The sequence below is a fragment of the Micropterus salmoides genome, unplaced genomic scaffold (genome assembly GCF_014851395.1).
Source record: "Micropterus salmoides isolate LMB-PRFRI ecotype aquatic unplaced genomic scaffold, ASM1485139v1 Ms_hic_scaffold_6, whole genome shotgun sequence".
Lineage (NCBI taxonomy): Eukaryota > Metazoa > Chordata > Actinopteri > Centrarchiformes > Centrarchidae > Micropterus > Micropterus salmoides.
The window spans coordinates 10,063,063-10,086,522 of NW_024044348.1; the positions used below are offsets into that span (position 1 = coordinate 10,063,063).

At 37.8% G+C, this 23,460-nt stretch overlaps 1 protein-coding gene across 9 annotated transcripts in view; it reads right to left on the reverse strand.

Annotated features, from left to right (window-relative positions):
* The window catches only part of myo9aa (myosin IXAa), a 121,959-nt gene that overhangs the window by 41,090 nt on the left and 57,409 nt on the right, over nucleotides 1-23,460 (reverse strand). For 8 of the 9 annotated variants that reach the window (XM_038700937.1, XM_038700936.1, XM_038700939.1 and 5 more), the window contains 7 exons: nucleotides 11,972-12,066; nucleotides 11,823-11,885; nucleotides 8,485-8,584; nucleotides 6,719-6,772; nucleotides 3,811-3,908; nucleotides 3,378-3,504; nucleotides 2,130-2,219 (listed from right to left, as the gene is read on the reverse strand). In XM_038700937.1, coding sequence (XP_038556865.1) covers nucleotides 2,130-2,219; nucleotides 3,378-3,504; nucleotides 3,811-3,908; nucleotides 6,719-6,772; nucleotides 8,485-8,584; nucleotides 11,823-11,885; nucleotides 11,972-12,066 — 627 coding nt within the window. The remainder of the gene's footprint in view (nucleotides 1-2,129; nucleotides 2,220-3,377; nucleotides 3,505-3,810; nucleotides 3,909-6,718; nucleotides 6,773-8,484; nucleotides 8,585-11,822; nucleotides 11,886-11,971; nucleotides 12,067-23,460) is intronic. The other variant, XM_038700935.1, reaches the window with a different exon arrangement.

Consider the following 23,460-nt stretch of genomic DNA (forward strand, 5'->3'; position numbering starts at 1 on the left):
TGACAAACATTACATATTTGGATAATGTAGAAGTTGTCTTCCTGATGTAACTTTAGTTACTTTCATAGTCGTAAACATTATGTTGCCCACTATTTTAAAACCTGGTGTAGACTGATAAAGAATACTGAGCTGGATCAATGTTATGTATTCTTTCAAAAACACAGATTATTTGACAAAAACACTCTAATTCTCGTATCCGCTGGAAAGATTTGACCTTGCTGCAGCATAGGTTAGCCGTGGTCTTCAGAAGCAAAACAAACCATAAAGTGGCCACTCAAAGTTAAAATTCCTTCGTTTCTAAATAATTAACCAGGATATTTTTAGCGACCTCAGACGAAATATGCCTTCCATGAGTCAGGACAGATATTATTTTGAACTCCATACATACTATGGTCTAATGACCCATAAGCTTTTCATTATTTAAAGGAAGTTGGACTTAAAACATTCCGAGGAAGGAAAAAGCCTCATAACTTTGACCAAATGGAGAAAACTCATTACAGAAATGCTCAGATTTCTTTGAGGTTTTCAAGTGTATGATTTCAGTTAACAGGCAATGAGATTGTTGTGACTGTTAAAGCAATATTTACACAGAGACCACCCAGTGCGCTACCAAAACAATCACTGTTTGTTCATATGAAATGGCTCCTAAATATCTAACAGGCCATTATGAGGTTGTTGCAGTTTTGATGGGACTGTAACGCGCCACCATCTGATGGGAGAGTTTGTAGTAAAACACTGCTGAGACGGTTTCTCTGGGTGAATATACTGTGAGCAATTTGTACAGGAAAATAAAATAATCATTGGACTGTATGCGCACCAGAAAATACTTGGACAACACAGGGAAATGAAATATTTAGGCATGACAACGAGCTTGAAAGTTAACAAAACCTGTGTGAATTACAGTAACTGACAGGCATGTCAGATGTGAATCCTGTGTATCCATGTTGTTTGCTCTTCTCTTTTCAGATGGCTCTCATCTACAGACCATGACGTGTGTTTGTTTTCAGAGCGGGGGTCCCAATGAAAACTCTAGAGGGACTTGAAATGCCTTCCCTTCTTTCCAAACAGACTGAAGGGCTTGTGCATGTGTGTGTTTCTAAGTGTGTGCTGGTGTTCATGTGTGTTCATGTGTGTTCATGTGTGGCCACAGACTCAAAGAGCTGCAGAGAGCGAGAGAGCGAGAGAGCAGGAGTAGATCCGGCAATGTCCTGTAAACATGGCTAGGTCAGACTGAAGAGACGAAGCGGTTATTGAATTGGCAAAATGCCTTTAGTCGCACTTTGAGTATGATATTTTGTTTAAAATCATACACTCATACAAAAATCTATGTATGTTTAGATCTGACTTTATTACCGTACTGCAGTATATAATATGAACTATAAACCAATCTTCATAGTTTACCATTTTTTAAGTCAGTATGTAAGAAATTTAAATATTGAACTGTTTTACAATAACAAAAAGTGATACAGTACTTAAACCATTGGGCGTCAGTACTTGGAAGTTCAAATCCCACAGCCAATCAGACTTCACAAAGAGACAGCAAACTGTCTTTCCAAAAACGAGTTCTTCTTGGAGCCGTTTCACAATTAGTACATTTTTTCCCCAGCTGTCAGCAGTCCCGTCATATAGTGTTATTGTGGGACACTACAGTGCAATACTGGAAACACGGAAATCTACTTTTATTTTAGTAGTAGTAGTATGTCTTGAGTAATCTTTTTACTTTTTAAACACACTAGAGAAATCAAAAGCTGCTGTGGTGTACAACAACAAATTTAAACTTACTTGGCCTAAAAACTACGTTTCAACAAAATGTAACATAAGTGTGGACTCAAAACATTTTTAGCTATTGACACTCTTGTCAGTGATGGTCGATGGAAATAACATAGGTATTGATCACTTACGATAAGTACTACTGACTGCACTGAACAAGTATAATTTTCCAGATTTTCCCTGGTCTACTCATACTTCGGAGCAGGAAAGCAGCATGCTTGTTTTTCTACATGTAAGGACTTCCACCATCTGGAACTTCGATTGTGTTTTTTTCCTGTATTTGCATGTCTAAATTCAGCATGTTTTAATACTGCACTAGTTTAATATTTAATGTTAGCACTATAGGAGAACAGTCTCACCTCGGCAAGTTTATAAGGAACAATCAGCTTCTCTCCAACAGTAACGGTCTTCCGTGTTGTTAGAGCTTCGAACAGCATCTCTTCTTTGACCTGGTCACAACAGCGAGAGACAAAGTAAAATGAGTTACATCCCCACTGAAAAGATGACAAACTCATCATTTAATACAGTGTATTTATGTGTACACTTTTATCCAAAACAGCAACATTTTGTACTGTGAGTGACTTGAGAATCATGAATCATCACAGAGTTTTGAATTGTTCGAAAGAAATCTGACACTTTCTATTCAAGTTCCCTTTCATAAACTTTAACAGCGTTAAAGTACTGGGTGAAAGATTGAAGAGATGCTTTTAAAAATCTACAGCACCAACATTCACGGTTCTGAAAACTGTCCTCTCCTTATCAGTTTTTAGTGTCCCACAAAAATCCCGTTAGTACAGAAGTTAGGTTAAAAGGAGAAATGTGACGGTTCTGCAACAAACACACAGCTACTAAATTGTATTAAGGAAGGAGAATACAATGAGAGCCTAGTCACTAAATTGGCTAATGATCCATAAATCATAATTATGTAATACAATACTTAAACCACATAACTAGGATAATATCAAACTGTCACTTTTAATGTACACACAAGGGCCCCTCATGTATTTATTAACTACTTCAGACTCCTTTAGATGGACAGTAATATGCAGAGTTTGTCTCAACCTTCCCAACATCACTCGACAAAGTTAACACAGTTAGTGATAAACTTTGTGACTTATGAGATAAAGCCCAGTCACTTTGAAACAAGAGTCTTGTATGTATCGACACATAATTAGTCTGCTGAGGAACACATGCAAATGACTGACTTAGTGACTAACTCAGAGACAGACAGAATGCATTTACGAATAAGTGCTGGCAGACAAGTCCTGTTGAACTTCCTGTCACTGGGAACTTATTTATTCAACAAATAGAAAGGTGTCTTTGTACATGATATAATTTAGAGTAATAAATAAAGCTAAATCATTTTAATTCAACCAAACTTTTACATAAGGCGGCAATATTTAAACCAGTCACTGTTTTTTCTGATCTTTATGATTTTTTGCAATTATGAAAAGTCTCTTCTTTGTGTTTTTTGGCAATACAAGCCAACAAGAAACGCAGTCAAAGCAGTTGTATCACACTAGACCTCGACAGCATCCGTCTTTTTTGATGTAAACACACATTTTAAGAATGCGCAGCAATAAAAACTCCCACGTATAATATTTTACCTCCAGCAGTTCTGAGACGACAGGCAGCACCTCTGGGTTACAGATATCAATAGAGTCGTCCCTGTAGGTTTTCCTCTTATAGCGGATGTTGCCAAGGTGAAGGATGGCCGACAGCAGGGAGAAGATCCTAAACAGTTCAGGACACGTTAAAGAGATGCACAGCACTGGAAAAATACTGTGGAACTGTCTGTAGCTGCAGTTACTCTCAATCTGTGGGATCCTTTGATTTTATTCATTCAGACTGGATTGAAATAATAATAAAATTGAAAGTGAGATTATGTTACTGGTGACTGCAGACTTGAAAATGTGGTGGACAACAAGGCTGGGGTGTCAACAAATGATATACTGTTTATAGGTACTGTCCAGTATATATGCGACTCCTGTTTTTATTGTAATGATAATTTCTTCTTTGTAGACTGTGTGTGTCACTCACTGTTTCCGCGTGGCAGGAAGAAAGCCCACCATCTCCATGGCCAGCTGAAGCCTCTCAAAGTCATGCTTCAGGTCTTCCCCTTCAACTGTGAAGCAGTCCTGCAAAAAAGCAACAACCTGGTGTTATCAGACTTACACAGCAGCTGTTACAACACACCGGCCTGGAAGCCAAAAGAGCAAATGACAAGTCACTATGAAGTTTAGAAGGACTTACTAAAGACTGTTGACATACACCGTGCCCAAATGTTTTTCATGTTTACAGTGTGTCTAACAAAGATGCTTAAAATAGTTTCTTAGTTTACTTTGCAGCTGAAACAAAAAAAAAACAGATTGGCCTGAAGCAGACAAAATGAATGACTCATACTAAAATAAGCTATCATTAAGAGGCTTGGCGGTCAAACACAGCAGCAACAAATTTCAGTCTGATGTGCTGAGCGTCTCATGAACTGCATCTTGTGCAGATTCTGCTCATGTAGTGGAAAATGGCCTGGCTTCCCCTTTAAACCAATCCACAGAAATTTGGCAAGCTGGCAAAAGAGCCGAGAGGAGCTGCAATTTATTTCCTGTGTTTGAGTCATTGACGACAAGCTAAACTAGCATGGGGGAGACACAGGAGGAGCTTGTTTTGATGCAACAACAGTTGTGTGTGCAGAAAGGCGCTTATATGTGCAAGTTTACATAAGAAAGCATATTTAATACACATGAAGACCAGATGTCACTGACAACACAGGCGCTAGAATCCTGAAGTTATTACAAAAAACAAATGTATTAAATACTATGTATTAAATAACAGAAATATAATTTAGCAAGCAAATGCACACGAGAATCACTAAACTTGTGGATAAATGTGGATATGGATTAGTTGTTTATGACAAGAGCATAGAGCTTTTCCCAGACATGAAACACATGCTTTGATGTAACTACATAACTACACAGTCTTTCACTACATAAACCCACCGTAATGTGAGGTCTGCACTTTGCTCTTTATGGGCCCATTCCACTATGGCTGCCATAATTATCACATACCGAGGCCTCAGAAAGACACACACTCCAAATGTGAGACTCAAACTTAAACCAACGTGACTCGTTCTTGCCTCCCTCACTCTCTACTTTTATGGCAGAGACTCACACTGACCTATTAACGACTCTAGTGTTACATTTCCATGGCAGGAAAATCTACATTCATTTAAAAAAAAAAAACATTTCTTAAAACTTATTTCCAGTGAAAACAATTTACCAATGTAGTAAAAAGGTGTTAGAGGATTCCAGATGTTATTAAAAAACATAAAACATCATCATAATGATTAAAATACATCAGTTCGGAATAAGATTTCCTGACAGGATGTGTGATCATACAGTTTTCCCTGCTGTGTTGAAAAAAAATTAAACAAATGTCAAATTCAGAAATACTGAAATACGCATTAATTCCTTTTTATATTACTCATCATAGATCACTGCTGCAGTGCTAATGACACTGAAGGCACTGCATATTTATAATTTTTCTATTATATTATGCATGTATACCATATACAGTTAACTCACTGAGGTAGAAGGAGCAGAAAATGAATCAACTGTAACTCAAGAATCAACATGCAGTGTTACATACATGTGTTAATGAACAGAAACTTTAATGCCCACCACAAAAATAACATAGATAAAAATCCCAACACAAATCACAGAAGAGTTTTTTGATCATTGACATTGTGCAATCTCAGCATTTTTGCTGCAGAGCGGTGAGTGTGATTTGAATCAGATACAGTGACAAGAGGTGAGGGTGTGTCTTTGGGCAAATAACTTGTGGCAACACAGAGGTATGAGCATAAAAAAATATACCGTAGCACAGTCGTTAACTTGTTAGTGAACAATGTCTTTGATTGAAACTCAGTCCAAACTCACACGTCTTGTAGTTGAAATGCATTATGTTCTATTCAGGCCACGTTTTGAGAGATACTGTACTGTTAAGTCTGTTGAATGATGATTCTAGAAAGATGCCATTCTCTTTTATTCTTTCTGACCTTGGGTAATTTACTAGCTCACTGTTTTACCTATGGTTCTAATTTATAACTGTTTCCTACTATGTGTTGTGTCCCTAATCCACAGTAACCAGAACTATCGCTTGCATTTCTACAAGAAGGTAATCTATTGTACAGAAAGGAAAGTATGATTGGCTTTAAATGGAAGTATTGTCTTTGAGATTTGTTTGTTTGCCACACATGTTTCACTGTCTGTCTCTTGGATTTATTAACATGACATGATTTAAGTCAAGTGTCTACGTTAACTTGATCTTAATATGTAGTCTTAGTCATCACTGAGCAGCAGTGTCAGCCCCTCCTAAGCCTGAGCCTAAGAGCCTTTGCCAAATGTCATTCAGTAAATGTGACGTAAATGATACAAAAAAAGGCTGGAAACAAAATCCTATAGTTACTGATATAATTTCAGGTCTTTGAGAAATGTTCAGCCATTGTAATAGAATATGGGAGATGACAAGAAAAAAATATCTCAATATAAAGTCATGGCACCTGCAGTGGTTTTAAAGTAACTTAATGAGGACCTCATCTTAAGCATGGGAGATTTCACTATTGGTAGTAAAAAACACTGCACTGTCAATGATCAAAAAAAGTCACACAGGTTACAGCAATACAGGCAGCTACAGTGGCCAGGATATGACTAGACATACCAACATAACTCAGAGGAGCAGCACAACAGGAAAAAGCGAAAAACAAACAAAGCTAAAATAAACGCTACCCAAACCAAACCAGGAAAGCAACAAAATGAGCAGAGGTGGGTGGGTAGGTGGGGGGTGCAACTGTGCAGGGAAAGTGTGGCTTGAGCTGCAAGTGCTCAGGTGACTTCTCCAACATGTACAGACAAAAGGGCGGTACACACACAGCTAAGGCACAGATACTGACCGGTTCACTCTCACTGTAACTGTCCCAGTGCAGTTGGCGGGTTGACTTTGTCATCTGGAAATGTTAAGGCAGAGTTTACAGGGGGCTGGGTTACGGTTACACAGCAGCATTCCAATGACAACACATACCGTACCGATTTATGCGCCACAAACAGTGATGGAAGGACGTGCTGTTAAGACACAAGCGATGGCTGAACTTTACAGCTCTGTTCATTACATACAGACACACACTCACAATCAGACACAAGTCAAACATTCAAAGGCATATAGACACTGATGAGACAGATGTATGCACACAAAAAGCATTCACAGACACTAAATAAGGATAAGTCATGACTAAGTCATTAAAGCAGAGTCAGAAGGTGGAATGAAGCTGCAGATTTGTAACACAGATGTTCAGTTCAGAATGAATGATTGGCATACTTTGAGTTTTTAGGGCTGATTTCCCTTTACGTAGATAAGGCATCAAAACCTACTTGCAGACATGTTAAACTTGCTTGAGAATCTTGGAATCTACCACAGCGTTCAGCTTCAGTTTTTTAAAGTAACTTTTGCACTGCGTGGTGTTCCAGTTTGTGATCAGGAACTGTTTTAAAATTTGTCTGTTTGGAAAGGCAAATACCATCTGAGATTTCAGAATCTGCTGTTGAAAAGCAACATTTGTAATAAACAAGCTTTGTAATAAGCAGATTCACATGATCCTGTTTGCTACAAAATCAGAAAATCAAGCTAAAAGCCTAAGGCTTGCTTTGGACATTGTTCAGTTAAAGGTACAGTGGGTAGAATTTAGTGACATCTAGCAGTCTTTAGCTATAAAGGGCTCATTCTAAGGTAACGAAAACAATGATTCTTATTTTCAGCTGATCAATGGAAACGTATTTATGATTATTATATTCCATTTTAGCCATATTCTGCCAATACATCTTCCCGGACCTTTAAATGCACATTTATTGTTAATGAGATAACTGAAAGATGCAGAGTGAGTTATGATTAAGGACCAAAGTGTGAACAATGAATGAAAACAGCACAATAGGGTGAGAGAGATGCAATGCAAGTGCAGGGCAGAGAAAGAACAGAGTGCAAGAGTGTGTTTATGTATTTATGTTTGCATGCGTGTTTGTGTGTTTGCATGTGCATGTCAGTGGCTGGGAGGAATGAAAGGAATTCCCTGCTCTCTTCTGCGTAGGCGTAAGGATTTTGAAGGAGAGGTGCACATCCTTGGTTGTCTTGGTGTGACTGTCAAAGCTCGGGAAAAAAGACGTAACACGCTTTACACGACATCCACATTCCATTTAAAGTGAGAGTATGTGTTATTATTTAATATGCCTTTGTTTCATGGTTATGTGAAACCTGTTTTCAATGTGGGCAAAGCAAGTAACAAAAACAAATGACAAACACTATGTTTGTCTCCATCTTTGTGTGTGTTTGTCAGTGGTGGTGTAGGGGTGAGGATGTGTGTGTGAGTGAGTGAATGAAAAAGCCACCAACAGTGGAATGTGTTTCCTTTGTGTCCTGATTTTCTCTCTTTCCTGTTTGCAGAGACACAGAGGTGACTGTACTTGATTTGCTAGGTTCTTAGAACTGGAAGAAGACACCAATACAGACACAGACAAACATACACAACTCTAAATTATGGCAAAAACATCACAACACATAACCCAAAACACAGAGACATTAAAAAAAACAGACAACGATCAGTGTAGGACAAACCTAGGCAAGATTACTTAAAATAAATAAGTTTATTTTGTCTGACCATGAAGCTCCCACCTGACTGAGGTAATGGTACTCTTCAGGCTTCTTGAGATGAAAGGCTTTCCTCTCTTCTTCACTCGATCCTGCCAGCAGGTAGTAAAACACATGGTAGTTTCTAAAAAACAGATTTAAAAAAGGGTTAAATAATTAATTTCCATTTATGGTTAGTTAAATTTAAACTAACCATTTAAACTAAATACAAGCTTTATTGTTACCTAATCCAAATGTGTTTTTATGAGCATACCATGTAAAAAAAACATTACTAACTAATGACACACACTAGTAATAATAATGCTGTGACCTAAATAAAACTGTACGGTGGTCATTTTAAGCATGCCTTCAGTTAGGAAGTTAACTTTTCACATGTTAGCTTACAATAGTAGTTGCGTAGCAGTTAATGTTAGGATAAAATGCTAAAAGAAATGCTAAATACCAAAATGTTAGTTAGTAACAGCAGAACATTTATATGTGCAGAGTTAGCATGGCAGACTGCTAATGTTTTGTTTATTATGTTGTCATGCAAACAGCTTAGTAACACCCGGTAACACCCTTACATTTAGCATATTCAACAACCGCATGTTTAGCATGTTAGACAGTCAGCAAGGTAATGTCAGCAATTTAGCATGAAAAGTTAGTATTAAATTAAACTACAAAGAGAGAAATGAGGCATCATCATCATCTTGTTAACTGAGAAACTTGGTGCTAAAGAAAACATCAGGTGATCACCAAAGATCTAGAGAGTGTGAATGTCTCTACCTTTTGTGGCAAACAGTCCATTACTTGCAGGGACAGAACAATGTATTACTGATTCCCTAGAGCCACAATGCTAATGTGGCTTAAACAAAACCAAAAGCTAGAAAAAGAACTATGACAGCTGTGGTATATCATCTTGTTTGTGTGTATGAGTGTGTTTGTATGGGGGGGGGGGGGGGGGGGACGCTCACCTGGAACATTTTAACGTTAAATGCATAATTTGGTGCAAAAATATTGAGGTTATCTATGAAAAACTCTGCACTCTTGTAAACAATGTTGTGCTCTAGTAAACTATTTAAACATAAACCCATTGTTTAGCTATAAATGGTGATGAAACAACAAAAGTCAACCCTAAATCAAAGAATAGAAAATAGAATAGAAAAATAAGTAATTTCCTTAACATTTTATTGTTGTTTTCTTTTTACTTTAAATGGACAAATAATATTTTTTATATTTTCTGTGAATATAATCCAATTAATCTTATTTCCTTACTGTATAGACACCTTATTTTGAAAACTGAGCGTTGTCACATGTGTATCCTCACGCTAAATTCATCAAGTCCGACCCAGTTTGATAAATTATGTTGTATGTGGTTCTTGTGTCGCGTAACATGAAGACTTCATAGGCCTCTCTTCAGGTAGGACTCTCATACTGCAACACTTGTCTTTATAAAAAGAGAAAATGACAAAGTCGCTAACCTGCCTGTCAGCTCGCGTTGGTCCTTTTCAATGTTTTCATGCTTTTATCTTGTATTGTTTTTGTATTATTGTCTCTTGGGTATTATTGTCTTTACACTTGTTAAAGCACTTTGTAACTTGTTTTTGAAAAGTGCTCTACAAATAAAGATTATTATTATTATTATTTATTATTACAGCAGCGCGGAGCAGCGCCCACAAAACACAACGTTAGAGGTCTGTAATGTTATTATGAGATGTGTAAAAATATTTTCGGTGCATTTTGAAACTATGGTGGGGCAAATTAGACTGTGGCAGTCCGCCATAGTCTCGTTTATTAATGGGAAACACTGTGTGTGCACTTTTACTATGACAGCATCTCGCTGCATAAAGGTTAGTGGTCAAAAGTGTGCAGCAGCTGTGTGGCCAAGGGCCTCTTGGAATACACACACACACACACACACACACACACACACACACACACAGACACACGCGCTTTATGGTCCTGAAGTCAGCAATCCATCTCAATAAGAGGTTGCTGATGCAGGGGTCCCCCTGCGAGCCCCCCCATGGAGAGGTTAACCCTCGCCCCACCGTCCAGCCTATCCAACACATTAGTGTCATCCCCACTTAAGACCTCAATTCACTTCATGGATCTCACTTTGGGGAAACTCAGATAAAAAGGCTTTCTGAGTTAAATTTACTCAAACCATTTATTTTATAATTGCTGCTAGCACCATTTTTCTAAGTTAGTAAATAAAGTTTTTGCTGCTCCCTAGGCTTGGAACCGGTTGCAAAATGACCTGAATCTTCAGGAGCTGCTCTCACTGGATGCATTTAAAGTGATTGTAAATGACTTTGAAGCAGGTCCATCTGGCTGTAGATGTTTTGCCATCTTATAATTCTGTATTTGTTTCTTGTTTTGTTATTGTTATTTGTTTGTTTTTTAAATTTTGTTTGTCTGCAACTGTGTTATTTGTGCAGCTGCCTTTCTTGGCCAGGATACTCTTAATAAATAGATTTAGATTTTTAATCTAAGAGTCTTTTACTCCTGGTTAAAGGTTACATTAAAAAAAGGTTTTAAGCAAAGTACAGTTCAAATGTACTGATTCAATATACAAGATTGTGCTGGAATTGCAAAAATTAACGCAACTTAGTTTGTTGAAACATTGTCCAATTGTGGGACCTTAAACATCATCCATGTATAAGTGTTGATATGTTATATTAAAACATGTTGTTTGCTCCCCAACACCACAGCACCCAACTGACGGATTTTCCTGGTTTCAGACATTTATCTGGTTATAAATGGTTGTAAATAATTCAATATTCTACAATACTGCATCTGTCCTTTTATTTTCCTTTGTGATGCTATGTCGACTGAAATGTCACCTACGGAGGATTAATAAAGTTTTATCTTATAAATGTCACACACACGGTGCATAGATACTGTTGGATGAATGCGTACACAAGAGAGGCAGTGTGAATCTTGATAAGAAGATTATGTGTCTTATGTGAGAAATTTGGAGGCTAACATTAGGCGGTCGTGTCTCGATGGTAACTCTACATTTGCGAACATTAGAACATAGACATTGTTTCTTCATTATGCGCGTTGTGAACATGTGAGAAGTTCGCCAACAGGGCTTTCTGTCAGAAAGGCTTCACAAACACAGGACTTTTAGTACTTAGACTCCCAGTATATTTGGCATTGCTAGTGCGTGCAGAGTGAAGCACTACTGTGGGAGGGTTTCACTAATCTGCGGTTACCATCAAGATATAACCAGTTTTGACAGTTTGTCATTTTTAAAAATCTATTACCTTTACTCATAAGTGAAGCAGTATCTAAGTGTCATTTTCTGCTTAACAAAACTATGAACTTAAGCATTTCTAAGATTTTGATTATGTTATGCTTTTCTGAGAAGTGCTCACCGCTCATTGTGCTCCTGATAGACCAGCCTTGACTTTTCCAGAAGGTATTTTTCCACATATGCTCTGAAAAAAAGTATAATAAAACAGTTAACCTCAAATCATGATTTTTTTGGGGGGGAAATGAAAAGCATCTGTCTCTGGTTCCTTACCCTCTCACAGTGCCACTCTCCTGGTAGTTCACCTGAATGAATTTGCCAAAACGGCTCGAGTTGTTATTGTGGGCTGTCTTTGCGTTCCCAAATGCCTGAAGAGGAAAGAGAGGAAGATATGGTGAGATGAAAACAAATACACACTGGGGAAAATAAATGGGAAGAAGTCACATATTACATATCTTACACACAGATTAGTGACAGACGTTTGAGGTCAAGTTATGAGTTGACTTCAGGTGTGGTGTTTGTGGTTCAAGGACACAGAGACTGTGGCCTCATGCCAGACATTGTCTTGAAACCCAGTCAGCCTGGACATGCAGAGCAAGCTTTTCCTCTTACATAGTTTCAAATAGCGTCAGTCCAAGACAGATTAATAACATGGTTTTAGGATCTATTCATGTCGGAGTCAGACAAATTGCCAGAGTGAAGATGAAGGAGCTGGGGTCAGAAGGCCTGATGGAAAAAACCTCCTCAGTGAGTAATGGGATCCATGTGGCCGTGTGGAACATGTGTAGTGGTTGTGCTTAAATAAGACAGTCCAGTATTTCCCTTCGCGGCTCTGTTTATGTTGTATGGCTGCCTGGAGGGGAAGTAGTTTTTCGCCCCATATATAAACCCTGCAGTTATTTGTAGATCCGTCACAAGAAAACAAATTCCTAAGTGAATCACTTAGAGCTTCCCCAAGCCCTGCGTCTGTGGAATGGGAAACACCCCTCTCTGACCCCACCCTATACCAACGCCACTTAACTAACATACAAGCATGCTCGTAAAGGCCGAGCTAACAGGCAACATTATAGGGCTTCGAGCTTATCCTAATGTGCAAATGTGCAACCAAAACTGCATTGAATTGCACTTGATTTTCAAAAACGAAAAACAGAAGAAGGAGCTAGTAAACTGAAGCTCTGTGAATGAGTACAGCGTACCATTTCCTAAAAGCATCTTTCTGTTTCAATGATCTCTGTTCCATTGTCTATGGTCAAAGATCATCATACCATTAAGATGCTTTTGGGAATCAGAACCCAAGAAACTTTGGCCTCTCTAATACTGACAGAGCCAACAGAATCACAGCAATGAACTCTCCCCCCATTTATCACTCAGCAAACTGAACGAATCATTAAAATGGGCTGTGGAAAAAACATTTTCAACACTGTCTGGTCAAATAATAAGCGTACAAGGTCAAACTAAGGACAGTGATGCCTCATGCACTTGATATTACCAGAGGAACTGGTATTCTGTTCACCACTCCATCCATCTCTCAACTGGCTAACCTGCCTGGATCAGGAACTATAGGTCAGAGTAGTCCATATGCAGTAGGAACTTCCTATGTGGACAGCCAAAAAAACCACTACTAAAATACTAAAGCGCTGCAGACAGGGTGAGGAACTCGGGTTAGACAAGTCAGATATTGGACCTTTCAGTGTTTTTTTATTAAATGGCGTGACATTCAACATTTTGTGTTGGGCCAGTAGGAAGCAGGATGTGGAACAACTAAAATACTGAGAGCTAATTTATGTTCAGGCACTGTGTATTAGTCCACCTTGTCTGTGTAAAAAAGATGCATAGTTTGAGAAGACATTTTTACAGCCGACAGTTTGTATTCTTTCTAAACTTGGCTAACTTGGCAAAAAAATAAATCTCACAGCAGAAGGGACAATATGTCATAACTGACCTCTGGAGGGGATTTTCTTACCAACATGCAAGGAAAATGGATGCAAAATAAATTGGAATTTAAAGTCTCTAGAGAGAGACCACTGTCACTAGTTATTAGCTAGTCACTGTAATTACTAAGAAAATTTCACCATTTCAATTTCTAAGAATAAAAAAATATATTTCCAGGAACATTGGTCATACTTTCCTCATAGCATCAGAAGTACTAACATTCCCAACAGAGCAATCTATAGTAACATGTCAACAGACAAAAAGATCAATCAGTACCAAATCTTGCCATTTTTATCCCCAAAAGTAACCCTGAACAGACCTGAATGCAAAGCAGGCACAAGAAAAGTTGTGCTTTCTGTAACTTGTTCTCAACTGCAAAAATTATTTTTCTGCACTCCAGCTCTGTCCACCTACACAAACAACCTACAACATGCAAAGTTGTTCTTGCCCCTTCTCCTATGGGAGTTGTCAAAACTTATTCTGGAAATCTAAGTCAATAACTCAAGCTCAAGTAGACAGGGCAGGTTGAGGTAAAGTGGGAAGACTAAAACACAAAACCACATAATTTCAATTGAACTAATTAGATTTCCAACAGTGGAAGAGTATCTGAGGGTAGATTTTTTCCCCCCTGCAAATTGTGGCAAAGACAAAGGGACACCAGAGCTAAAACTGTTTGTAGAGACATGATTTGCACCACTTCAGTCACTCCAGCACGTCAGCAACATTATTCTTGGCTTCAGATCGCAGACTGAGCCAAAGACAGACCAATGACAGACTTGAGATGGTGCCAGTGTGTTCTGGGTGTAATGCGTCTGTCTACAGGCTCGGTCAAAGTCGTTCAGAGGAGCGCAGAAAGAAAAACACTGGAGTTGGTAATAAAACATGAAGGCATAGTCAAGAATTCATCCATAATACACCACAGATCTAAAACATAATAACTGATTTAAATTGTAGATTGTGTCAACATTATCATCTTCAGCTTTCTACGACCGTTAGAGTTGCATGTAACAGAACTTTAAGCTTTGTGATCTGAAGTTTCTTGGGAGTCCTACTTTGGGTGTTAACTTCTCCCCCAAAGTTTATATGTATACAGGCGTGTACCCTCAATTTTTTGATCAAAGGACCAGATATCTTCTAATGCAGTGGTTAAACTTTTGTATAGATGATTGAACCAGGAGAGTTTCATGCTGATCTAAGCTTTGGAAGTGCTCCAACTGTGAGTCATGTAACATTGTCAATGCGAAAAACAGCTCTTTCCACTTCACAACTAAATCATTTAAGACTAATAACTAATACTTTTTTTTATAGAGGGATTCCGTCATCCTGGAATTGAAGATGTTTAGGCTTGGTTTTTTTCCCAGTGGTTTTGGTCAATTGAAATGAACTAATACTCCAATTCTGTTCTTACAATTTTGTGATGACAGAATAAGAAATTATAGTTCATTGGGACCTGATGCACCGAACAAGGCCATTATACCTCATTAAATCTATCTCTCAGTATTTAGCGTAGTAGCAGATCAGTACATCACAAGCGTTGCCAAATAAATAAATATTTGCATTAGGTATACATGATGTACAGGGTCAGATCTCAGGACAACTGCAATAAAAGACTCTTCTAGGAAATCAATTATACTTCCAGCACCACCTTACGCAGAGGCAATCAGTCTAGATTCTATTAATGCTTCTGTCTGTAGTGAGATAATTCAGTCTTTGTCTGCTCTGACTCATGCAGTGTGCAGACACATGGCCTTTAATCATATGAGGATGACTTCATTAGCAGCATCTTGAGGAGTGGAAAGTGAAAACAGGAAAACAGACTGTTGTGCTGGGTCAAGTCTGCAGGGAGCGTTTCAAACGGATGGAGGGGTCACGCTAGGCGCTCAGATAGAAAGCGCAGACAAAAGACTGCTTGATTTAACTCACAAAAGGATTATCTTTTAGTAAGTCATTGATTTGCTTAGGGGTTACAAATGAATTTCTGTTCTGGTTTGTGTTTAGAGGTCATGTGACAGCATGGTCCCAAACTATAGAGAAATGATTTGTCTGAATTTCCAAGTTATTTAAGTCAAATTGGCCATAAAATACAGAGACAGCATTCTTCTGAAAACTGATTTAGGAAAGTGTCACCAAATTTTTAGCATTCCTTCTCTGACAGTAGCTACACAGAGCATCTTTATGATTCAATAGCTACTCAGAGAGGGCATTGCTCATTTGCAACCTTTGTAGATTCACATCCTTCTCTGAGCTTAATGCCAGACTTAGTCATCCACCACAGTATGTGGACAGGATGTCAACAATACAGTCAAAGAGCGAGTGACTCGGCCCAACATGTATCGTGGTTGTGTCACAGCGTGTGTGGGGGCAGATAATGTTCTCCATGCCCCTTGTAATCTCACACCTAAGATCATGTTGGCCAGAGTGGACTGTGGTCTCTGCGGTTGTTTTAATCATGAGGGGATCTGCAGTCATGGTTGCAGTCAGACTACTAAAAGTCTACAGCCATGCTAGTAGCTCTGTGAGGCTGTACTTAGGTGGTGCAGTGGTGATTTGAGCTGAATGATAACATCAGCATGCTAACAATGACAATGCTATTGTGCTGATGTTTGGCAGAAATAATGTTTACCATGTTCACTATCTTAGTTTAGTGCTTTAGCATGCTAACATTTGCTAATTAGCAATAAACTATACGTACAGCTGAGGCTGATGTGAATCTCATAAGTTTAGGAAGTACTTTATCATAAACCAAAGTACTGCACAAGTTTAATTTAGTCAAGTTAAATTTGACCTGATGATGGTGCTAGAGGAAAAGTCAGTGGATCACCAAAGTTTTAGAATTCATCTTTTGGGTACTAGGTGATATCTGTAAAATGTCACACCAAACCAATCAATAGTTGAACATCATGAAAGTTAGTAGTTTTCATCCTCTGGGGAACACGAATGCAAAACATGGCATGGCTATCCATCCAGTAGTTGTTGATGTTTCAGTCTGGACAAAAATGGTTTGACCAAAAACATCACCATCCAAAGAGCCATTAGGCATGGCTCCATATTACCACTTTTACTTTAATGATAAATTTAATGGTAACTATTGTTGTACTTACTCAGTGTAGGGTATTTCATTTCCCATACTGGATCATGTCCAATGTGTTTGTCCTGATTCATTTCAACATGACCAGTTAGGGATTTGGAATTTCTGGAGTAGACTGTGGGCTAACTGGTTGGCTAAACTTCTGCTTGCTGGCACTAGCCTTTTCTGTTCTCAGTTTAATTATATGAAATTCAATTTACTGATAATTGCAACAGAGTAAGACTTGCTTGGAAGGGATAAGGGATGAGGATGATAAGGATTTAACATCAGAATCTGCAAACTTCAGAAACCACAATGGGTAACAAAACTCTGTGGATTAAGAAAAGTGCCTCTGTTTACATTTAAGAAATCAAAAATAAGTAAATTTGTCTGTAAAAAGAGTGTCCCTGCAGAACATTGTGAACCACCAAGTGACACAGGAATCTGTGATTCAGTCATTTAAAAACGTACCAATGTTTTCTTGTAAGCTTTGTTTAAAAAAAATCACGCTTTTTGTAACCTACTGTCAGGAAAGCTGTCTTCCATAATTCTTAGTAAGCTTATCATCACTCTGCCTCAAACACCCCTGGGAGCAGATTTGATGGTCCAGTGAAATTAACAATACAAACGTCAAGCTTGACAGGTTGTGCAACTCTGGGAAGAGGCGTTACTCTTGAATAAAGTGCCACAAATCTCAGCACTTGTTTGTTTGGGGTTTTTGACAATTGTTGTGTCCAAGACAATTTCAGCTTCAAGTTATGCTAAAATTGTAGTCAGATCTTATTTATACTGCATATTTATGTGTTTACAATTTAAGAGCATGCAGTTACTGAAATATTTTACTTCTTTGATGAAACAGGTTATCAGTATTATAAGTTAGAATTAGACTACAGTTGTTACTTTATGTATGGCAACCATGCAGCAGAGAGAAAATGTAGCTGTTAATGCTGTATATGTGTATCGCATTCCCATATACCGCAATAAATAAAACTTTTTCTCGTTTAAACAATATATGGAAGTTTCCTTACCAAATCATCATATAACATTATCTCATTAAAACTCTTTTACGTTTCTTGTTCTAAAAAGATATGTTAATTCTGTGTAACAAAGGGAAATATTATCAAGATAAATTCATGTTGCTTCTTGTAGAAATTGTATTATTTGGTATGGTACAATAACAAATACAACATGTCATAATACTATGTAAAATATCTGGTTATAACATGAAAATTATCTCATTAAAACAAGCCAAATTTTGATTTCTTACAACATAGCCTGGGTAGCCGTTTTCCCATTTACAGTGTTTATGATAAGCTAAGCTAACCTGCTGCTATAGCCTTAAATAGCATTTAACAGACAGATATGAGAGTGGCATCGATCTTCTCATCTAACTCTCCAAGCAAATAAACGTATTTCCCAAAATGTCGAAGGACTCCTTCAAAAGGCTTGGGAATCACTGGAATACAGCTGACAAATATGTGTGAAGAAAGAGGGAGAACAATGAAAAAGACAACATGAAACCCGTAATTAGAAAAAGCTGTGGCCTTTTGATCAGTACAAAGGCTGACTAAAGTATTTGGCTCAATCAGAAAGTCCTCATGAGTTAGTCAGAAGGAAGTGAACATTTGTCACAGGGACAGAGATGAGGGACAGAGATGATGGCCAGACGAAAAATAATCACAGATCTCCGGGACTCCTCAGCTATCACAGACATCTCTCATATAAAATAAAGCTCTCTGATTTACTGGGGATTTGTGGAAAAAGCCACATTCCTAAGCTACAACACCTCCTCAGACAAAAGCATATATCAAACTATCAAAAAACTTTGAATTGGCAAATTTATTTCCCATGCTATTCCATAAATTGTATACCTATGAATGAATCTTGAAAGACGTTTTCTTATCCCCAGGCTGTGTAAGAAGTTCCTCATCAATGTACAGTGTTTAAATTGTGAGACTATATTATCTAGGACATTGTGGAGATAAAGCAATGACAATAAACCACAAACTGTAGGATATGCATATCTGAATGAATGCAACTGATAATGATCTGAAAGGTATAGAAAATCTTAAGCCAAGATAATCTTATCTAAATTAATCTTATTTAAATTACCTAAATTAGCCCAAAGATGGATGTTAACATTGGCAGAATTTACTGTTAGTAGCAATGTAATGTTGAGTACCAGAGAAGTTTCTGTATATCCAAAAAGTCGGGGAAAACAGAAAGCACTTTCCAGGAACAGCCTTATTTGTTGTTTGAGTTCAGCAATGGATTTTGCAAAGAATTTGTGTGTTTTCACATGAAAGCAATGAAACATGAATTCACAACACAATAAAATGACTTGAAAAGTAGAGAAAGGTCAGGACTGAAGGAGTCGCCCGATCCACATTCTTTGTCATTCTGAAAGGAAGCTTGAGAAAATGTTTCTGATTGGTCAAAAGGACTGCACTGTTTGTGGGTGGCAGCATGTTTACTTGTATTATTCAGTAGTGAGTCAGCACAGTATGCTGCCCAGTCATTCCTTATCTGCAATAAAGATGTGTGTGTGTGTGTGTGTGTGTGTGTGTGTACACGGTCAGCTCCCTGGTATCTGATCTCTGCTTCATTTGTGTTTCTTCTGATTTCTCTCGAACACTTTCTCTTAGCAGCCGACAAACACAAACAACAGCAAATATTACCAGTAATGACTGAAATCCTAATAGGTTTATATTAGTAACCACAACGTATTACAGCTGTGGTTAAAAAGTCAAAAAGCACACTGGGAATTTCAATCTCTCTATGGTGGACTGTTCAATAGGACAGAGAACAGAACATCTGGAACCAAAACACAGTGAAATGTCCACTTCACCAAAAACTAAACAGGAAGAGTGTGAGACAGAAAGCAGATGGACGAAAGGGAAAAGTATTCAAAACAAATAAAAAAAAAACCTCAATTAATTTGACTCAATTTTCTAACAAATCAATGTATCCATATGTTGATTAATTTAGATTTAATGGGGAAATCTGCTAAAGGGAATAATCAATTTAAATTACTCTTTGTTTAGCAATTATTGATATTGATATGACACTTTGAATTGCCACAATCATATTGAAACTAAACCCGTTTCTATTGCTTCGTCACTATCAATTATATTGATAGTAGGCGAGACACATTTATCAGTACAGCACAGTTCATAAAGAGGACTGTATTACAGACAGACATTCACTTCAAAAGAAAGAGTCAACATGTATATAAATTTAGAGCCAATCCTGACATAGATAAAGTGATTAGCACAACATTGAATTACAGGATCTTAGACCTAATCAGTCCCTCCAGGATTTCGCAACTGTAACCATTAACACAAATGCAACAAATCCCAGTAAATTCAGCGCAACTTGCAATTACCCACTTCGCTAAGCCACGCCCACTTTAGTTACTGTTGCTAAGTCCGACAAACTGGCGGACCTGTCGGACTTGTAGCACGGTGCTGCCACTGTTTTTTACTGTCTAATGTTTTGGAAAAAGCAAGCTCAGAAAGAAGCAGACAGTTTTGCAGTTGCATCGTGCATTTGAAGGTTGTATGCAGGCTGTCAGACTGCCTCAAACAGACATGAAAAAATTAATGATAGAAGCTAATACCTACCAATCACAGAGTAAAAGAGAACCACCGCATTACCCGACTATTGAGAAAGAGGACAACGATATAAAGGATCAACACTGCTCCTGTACAGCTGGGTAGGTCTCTGTTCACTGTTAAAATCGTTAAAAAGCAGAACAGTACAGTACACGAACAACCCACAGCCTGCATTTTCCTGGATTTGTTTTAGGATTTGGAAAGTGAATAAATCATCCTTCTCCTTTCAACCTCTCAGGAACAGCTTTGACCATATCTTGGAAAAACAGAGCAAAAAAAAAAAGCTAGTAAACAAATCCTGTTGCATTGCATACGAGTCAATGGAGCACAGCCATGAAAGTGTTAGATTAGTTAGTCAGTTAGAGCGAGTCCTATACGCCAGCTGCGTATTCGGGGTGTGGCTTAGTGAAGGGTTCATCTTGACCAATGACCGCAACTTTTCCGCAAATTTGACCTATTATCGTCGTTTACGTCAGCTTGTCACTTCCTAGTTTATAAGGTTTTGCAAAACACATAAAGGAAATCGTCTATTGACAAACAGAGCGTCAGAAACACATGGAGGATGTCAAATCACTGTGACACTGTTGCTGTTGAATCCCGATCAATTGCTAGCACTGAAAGAATCAACGTAAGCTAATTTGAATATGCAGGGTTAGGGTATAGAATAATTATGCTGCAATATAGGTTATACTATAATTATAAAGTTAAAAAAATATCGATATCAACCTTTGCAGTTTTCACTTGTGTTTCTCACAAAATTACTGCAAAAAAATGCAGGGTGTCCGTGGGGTCTTAAAAGGTAATAAATCAATTTTGCGAAAATTAAGGCCATTGACATTGAAGGCCAGTATTAAAAAGTCTTAGTCGCCATTTAACAAGGTATTAAATTTTGAAGATTACATTATTTCAATGTGAAAATACTGTTTGTCCAAAAGTTTGTTTGCTAAAAGTGTAGGTGAACGTATTTATTTATAATGCATAGCCAAAATTACTAGACAGGCAGGGAGTAGCGACTGTGATTCGTTTCTGTAATGTTAGGTGCATCGATCTACCGAGCGCCTATTTCACTCTTAAACGCTCCAAAAAATAGATCCGTGCGAACCGGAAAATGATTTGCAAATACAACCGACCGTAATCTCCCACCCCGCCGGACCCTCAATGTTAATCGTCCAAAACATAGTCGGAGTGGTGATCAGTAGTAACGGGATTAACCCGTTTGGCCAGTCGCTCTGTGGCCACAAACAAGAGCGAGATGCGCCGCCAGCAGCTGAATCGGTAAGACAGAAGACAACAGGGAAAATTCAAGGAGCGTGTGGGTTTGGCTAATGTTAGTCAGCTATTTAGCTAAAGCTCTGCTTTTTATTGAAACAAATTCAACTTTTCATAAAGCCGATACTCTCGTCAGTGTTACTTTTTGTGAACAAATCAATCACAGCCTGGATGGAGTGGGATTTTAAAAAAAGCTTGATGTGCTGCAACAAACTTTATAAATGTTGAACTCAGTGTTCTATAAAACATAAACAGTTATGATTATTGACGAGTTAGTAGCCTGCCCAAAATCAAGATTGGAGACTATCATGTAGCCTAGAGCATTTTTCGTGCACAAAGTTAATGAATAAAAGACAACCCCAAACTGAGGCGGCTGTAATTTGAATTAATATTATAGCCTACTAGTGGTAAGTTATATTTTATTATATGAAATTATATTGAACATAGTAACATAATGAATATATTTATATCAAACTTTTAGTTTACTATGAAATTAACAATATACTTTCAATTTAATGTTATACTAATACAGTCATTTAGACTAGTTCCTCCTCCAGGTTGTGTCTGTGCTACACCGCCTACACTACTTACGTTATTCATCACTCAGTTTATTCTCTTCATCTTTGTTCCCTCCTGGCCTATTTGAATTTTGTTGTATTGATCAAGTGGTCGATGAAAGTTATCACACACATCATTGCAGGCAAGCTCACATTATCATCTAGTTTAAACCAACTAAAATACAAAATCACACTGTGTTTCACATGATTTATTGTAATGCTGCGTACATAAACGTCATGTAAGACAGTTGCTTTTCGCAGGAAATCTGACCAGTCCTTCACATAGAAAACAACCCATACAGGCTGTTATAGGCAACTGAGAAAGTTGGTGAATGCCTCAATTTGTAGGTGGCGTTACAACCTGATGACATATAGGCAATAAATGTTATAAATATACTTGAATTGCTTTTAAAACCTCAAAAATGTCCCTTTTAAAGGTGTGTGGCTGATTTAATCGGTTACAGCTCAAAGTGGCGCGGCAGTCTTAAAATATGTTGAAAAGGTCTTAAAAAGGTATTGAATTTTACTGCAGTATTCCTGTATATACCCTGTCATGGCATTTTTTTGAAAAGCTGCTGCAAAATCAGGCATTTTAGGCCGCAACAATCACAAAAAAGCCAGCAAAATCCTGGAGGGACAGCCTAATCATTACTGAACTGACATTTTTTATTTATAATTATAAACAGCTCTTAAATCCAGTTTAAGAAACAAACTGCACTCAGTGTCTTTTAAGACAGTGATTTACACCTGTTGCTGAGGAAGTCACATTCCTTTCACTTTAAGTTTGATCTGTCTGCCCAAACTCAGTCTCCCAAAGGGTTATTGGTACGTTTTAGGGTTAAAAAAGGGGGCACATGTCAGCAATGTGTACTAAAATTCTTACTATCAAATATGTAAAAAAAAATTTTTAAAGTTACTAAAATCAACTTGTATGCTCAACAAGAGCAGAAATATAGCACACAGATTATCACAAAGAACTTCTTATGTAGAGTAAACTGAGAGAGAATCAAAACTCGTTTGTGTGCTCGCATGTGTACACACAGAGCTCCATAAAATACAGCTAAAATTAGAGATGCTGATGGATATGTTCAGCTGTATATTTGGCCACAAGCAGGGAGGTGACATTTCAACACAACTGGAAACTGAAATGGGAAATTAAGAGACACACTTGGCCTCTCCCAGTCCCACGAGCTCAGGCTCCCAAGGAACTAAACTCCGGAAATAAAAGTTCATATTTATGAGTTTGTGTTTCCATCCTTTGGAGATAATGCTGTTGAACTATTATGTATTATAGAGATGTTTTCTTATTGATATAAATGGGAT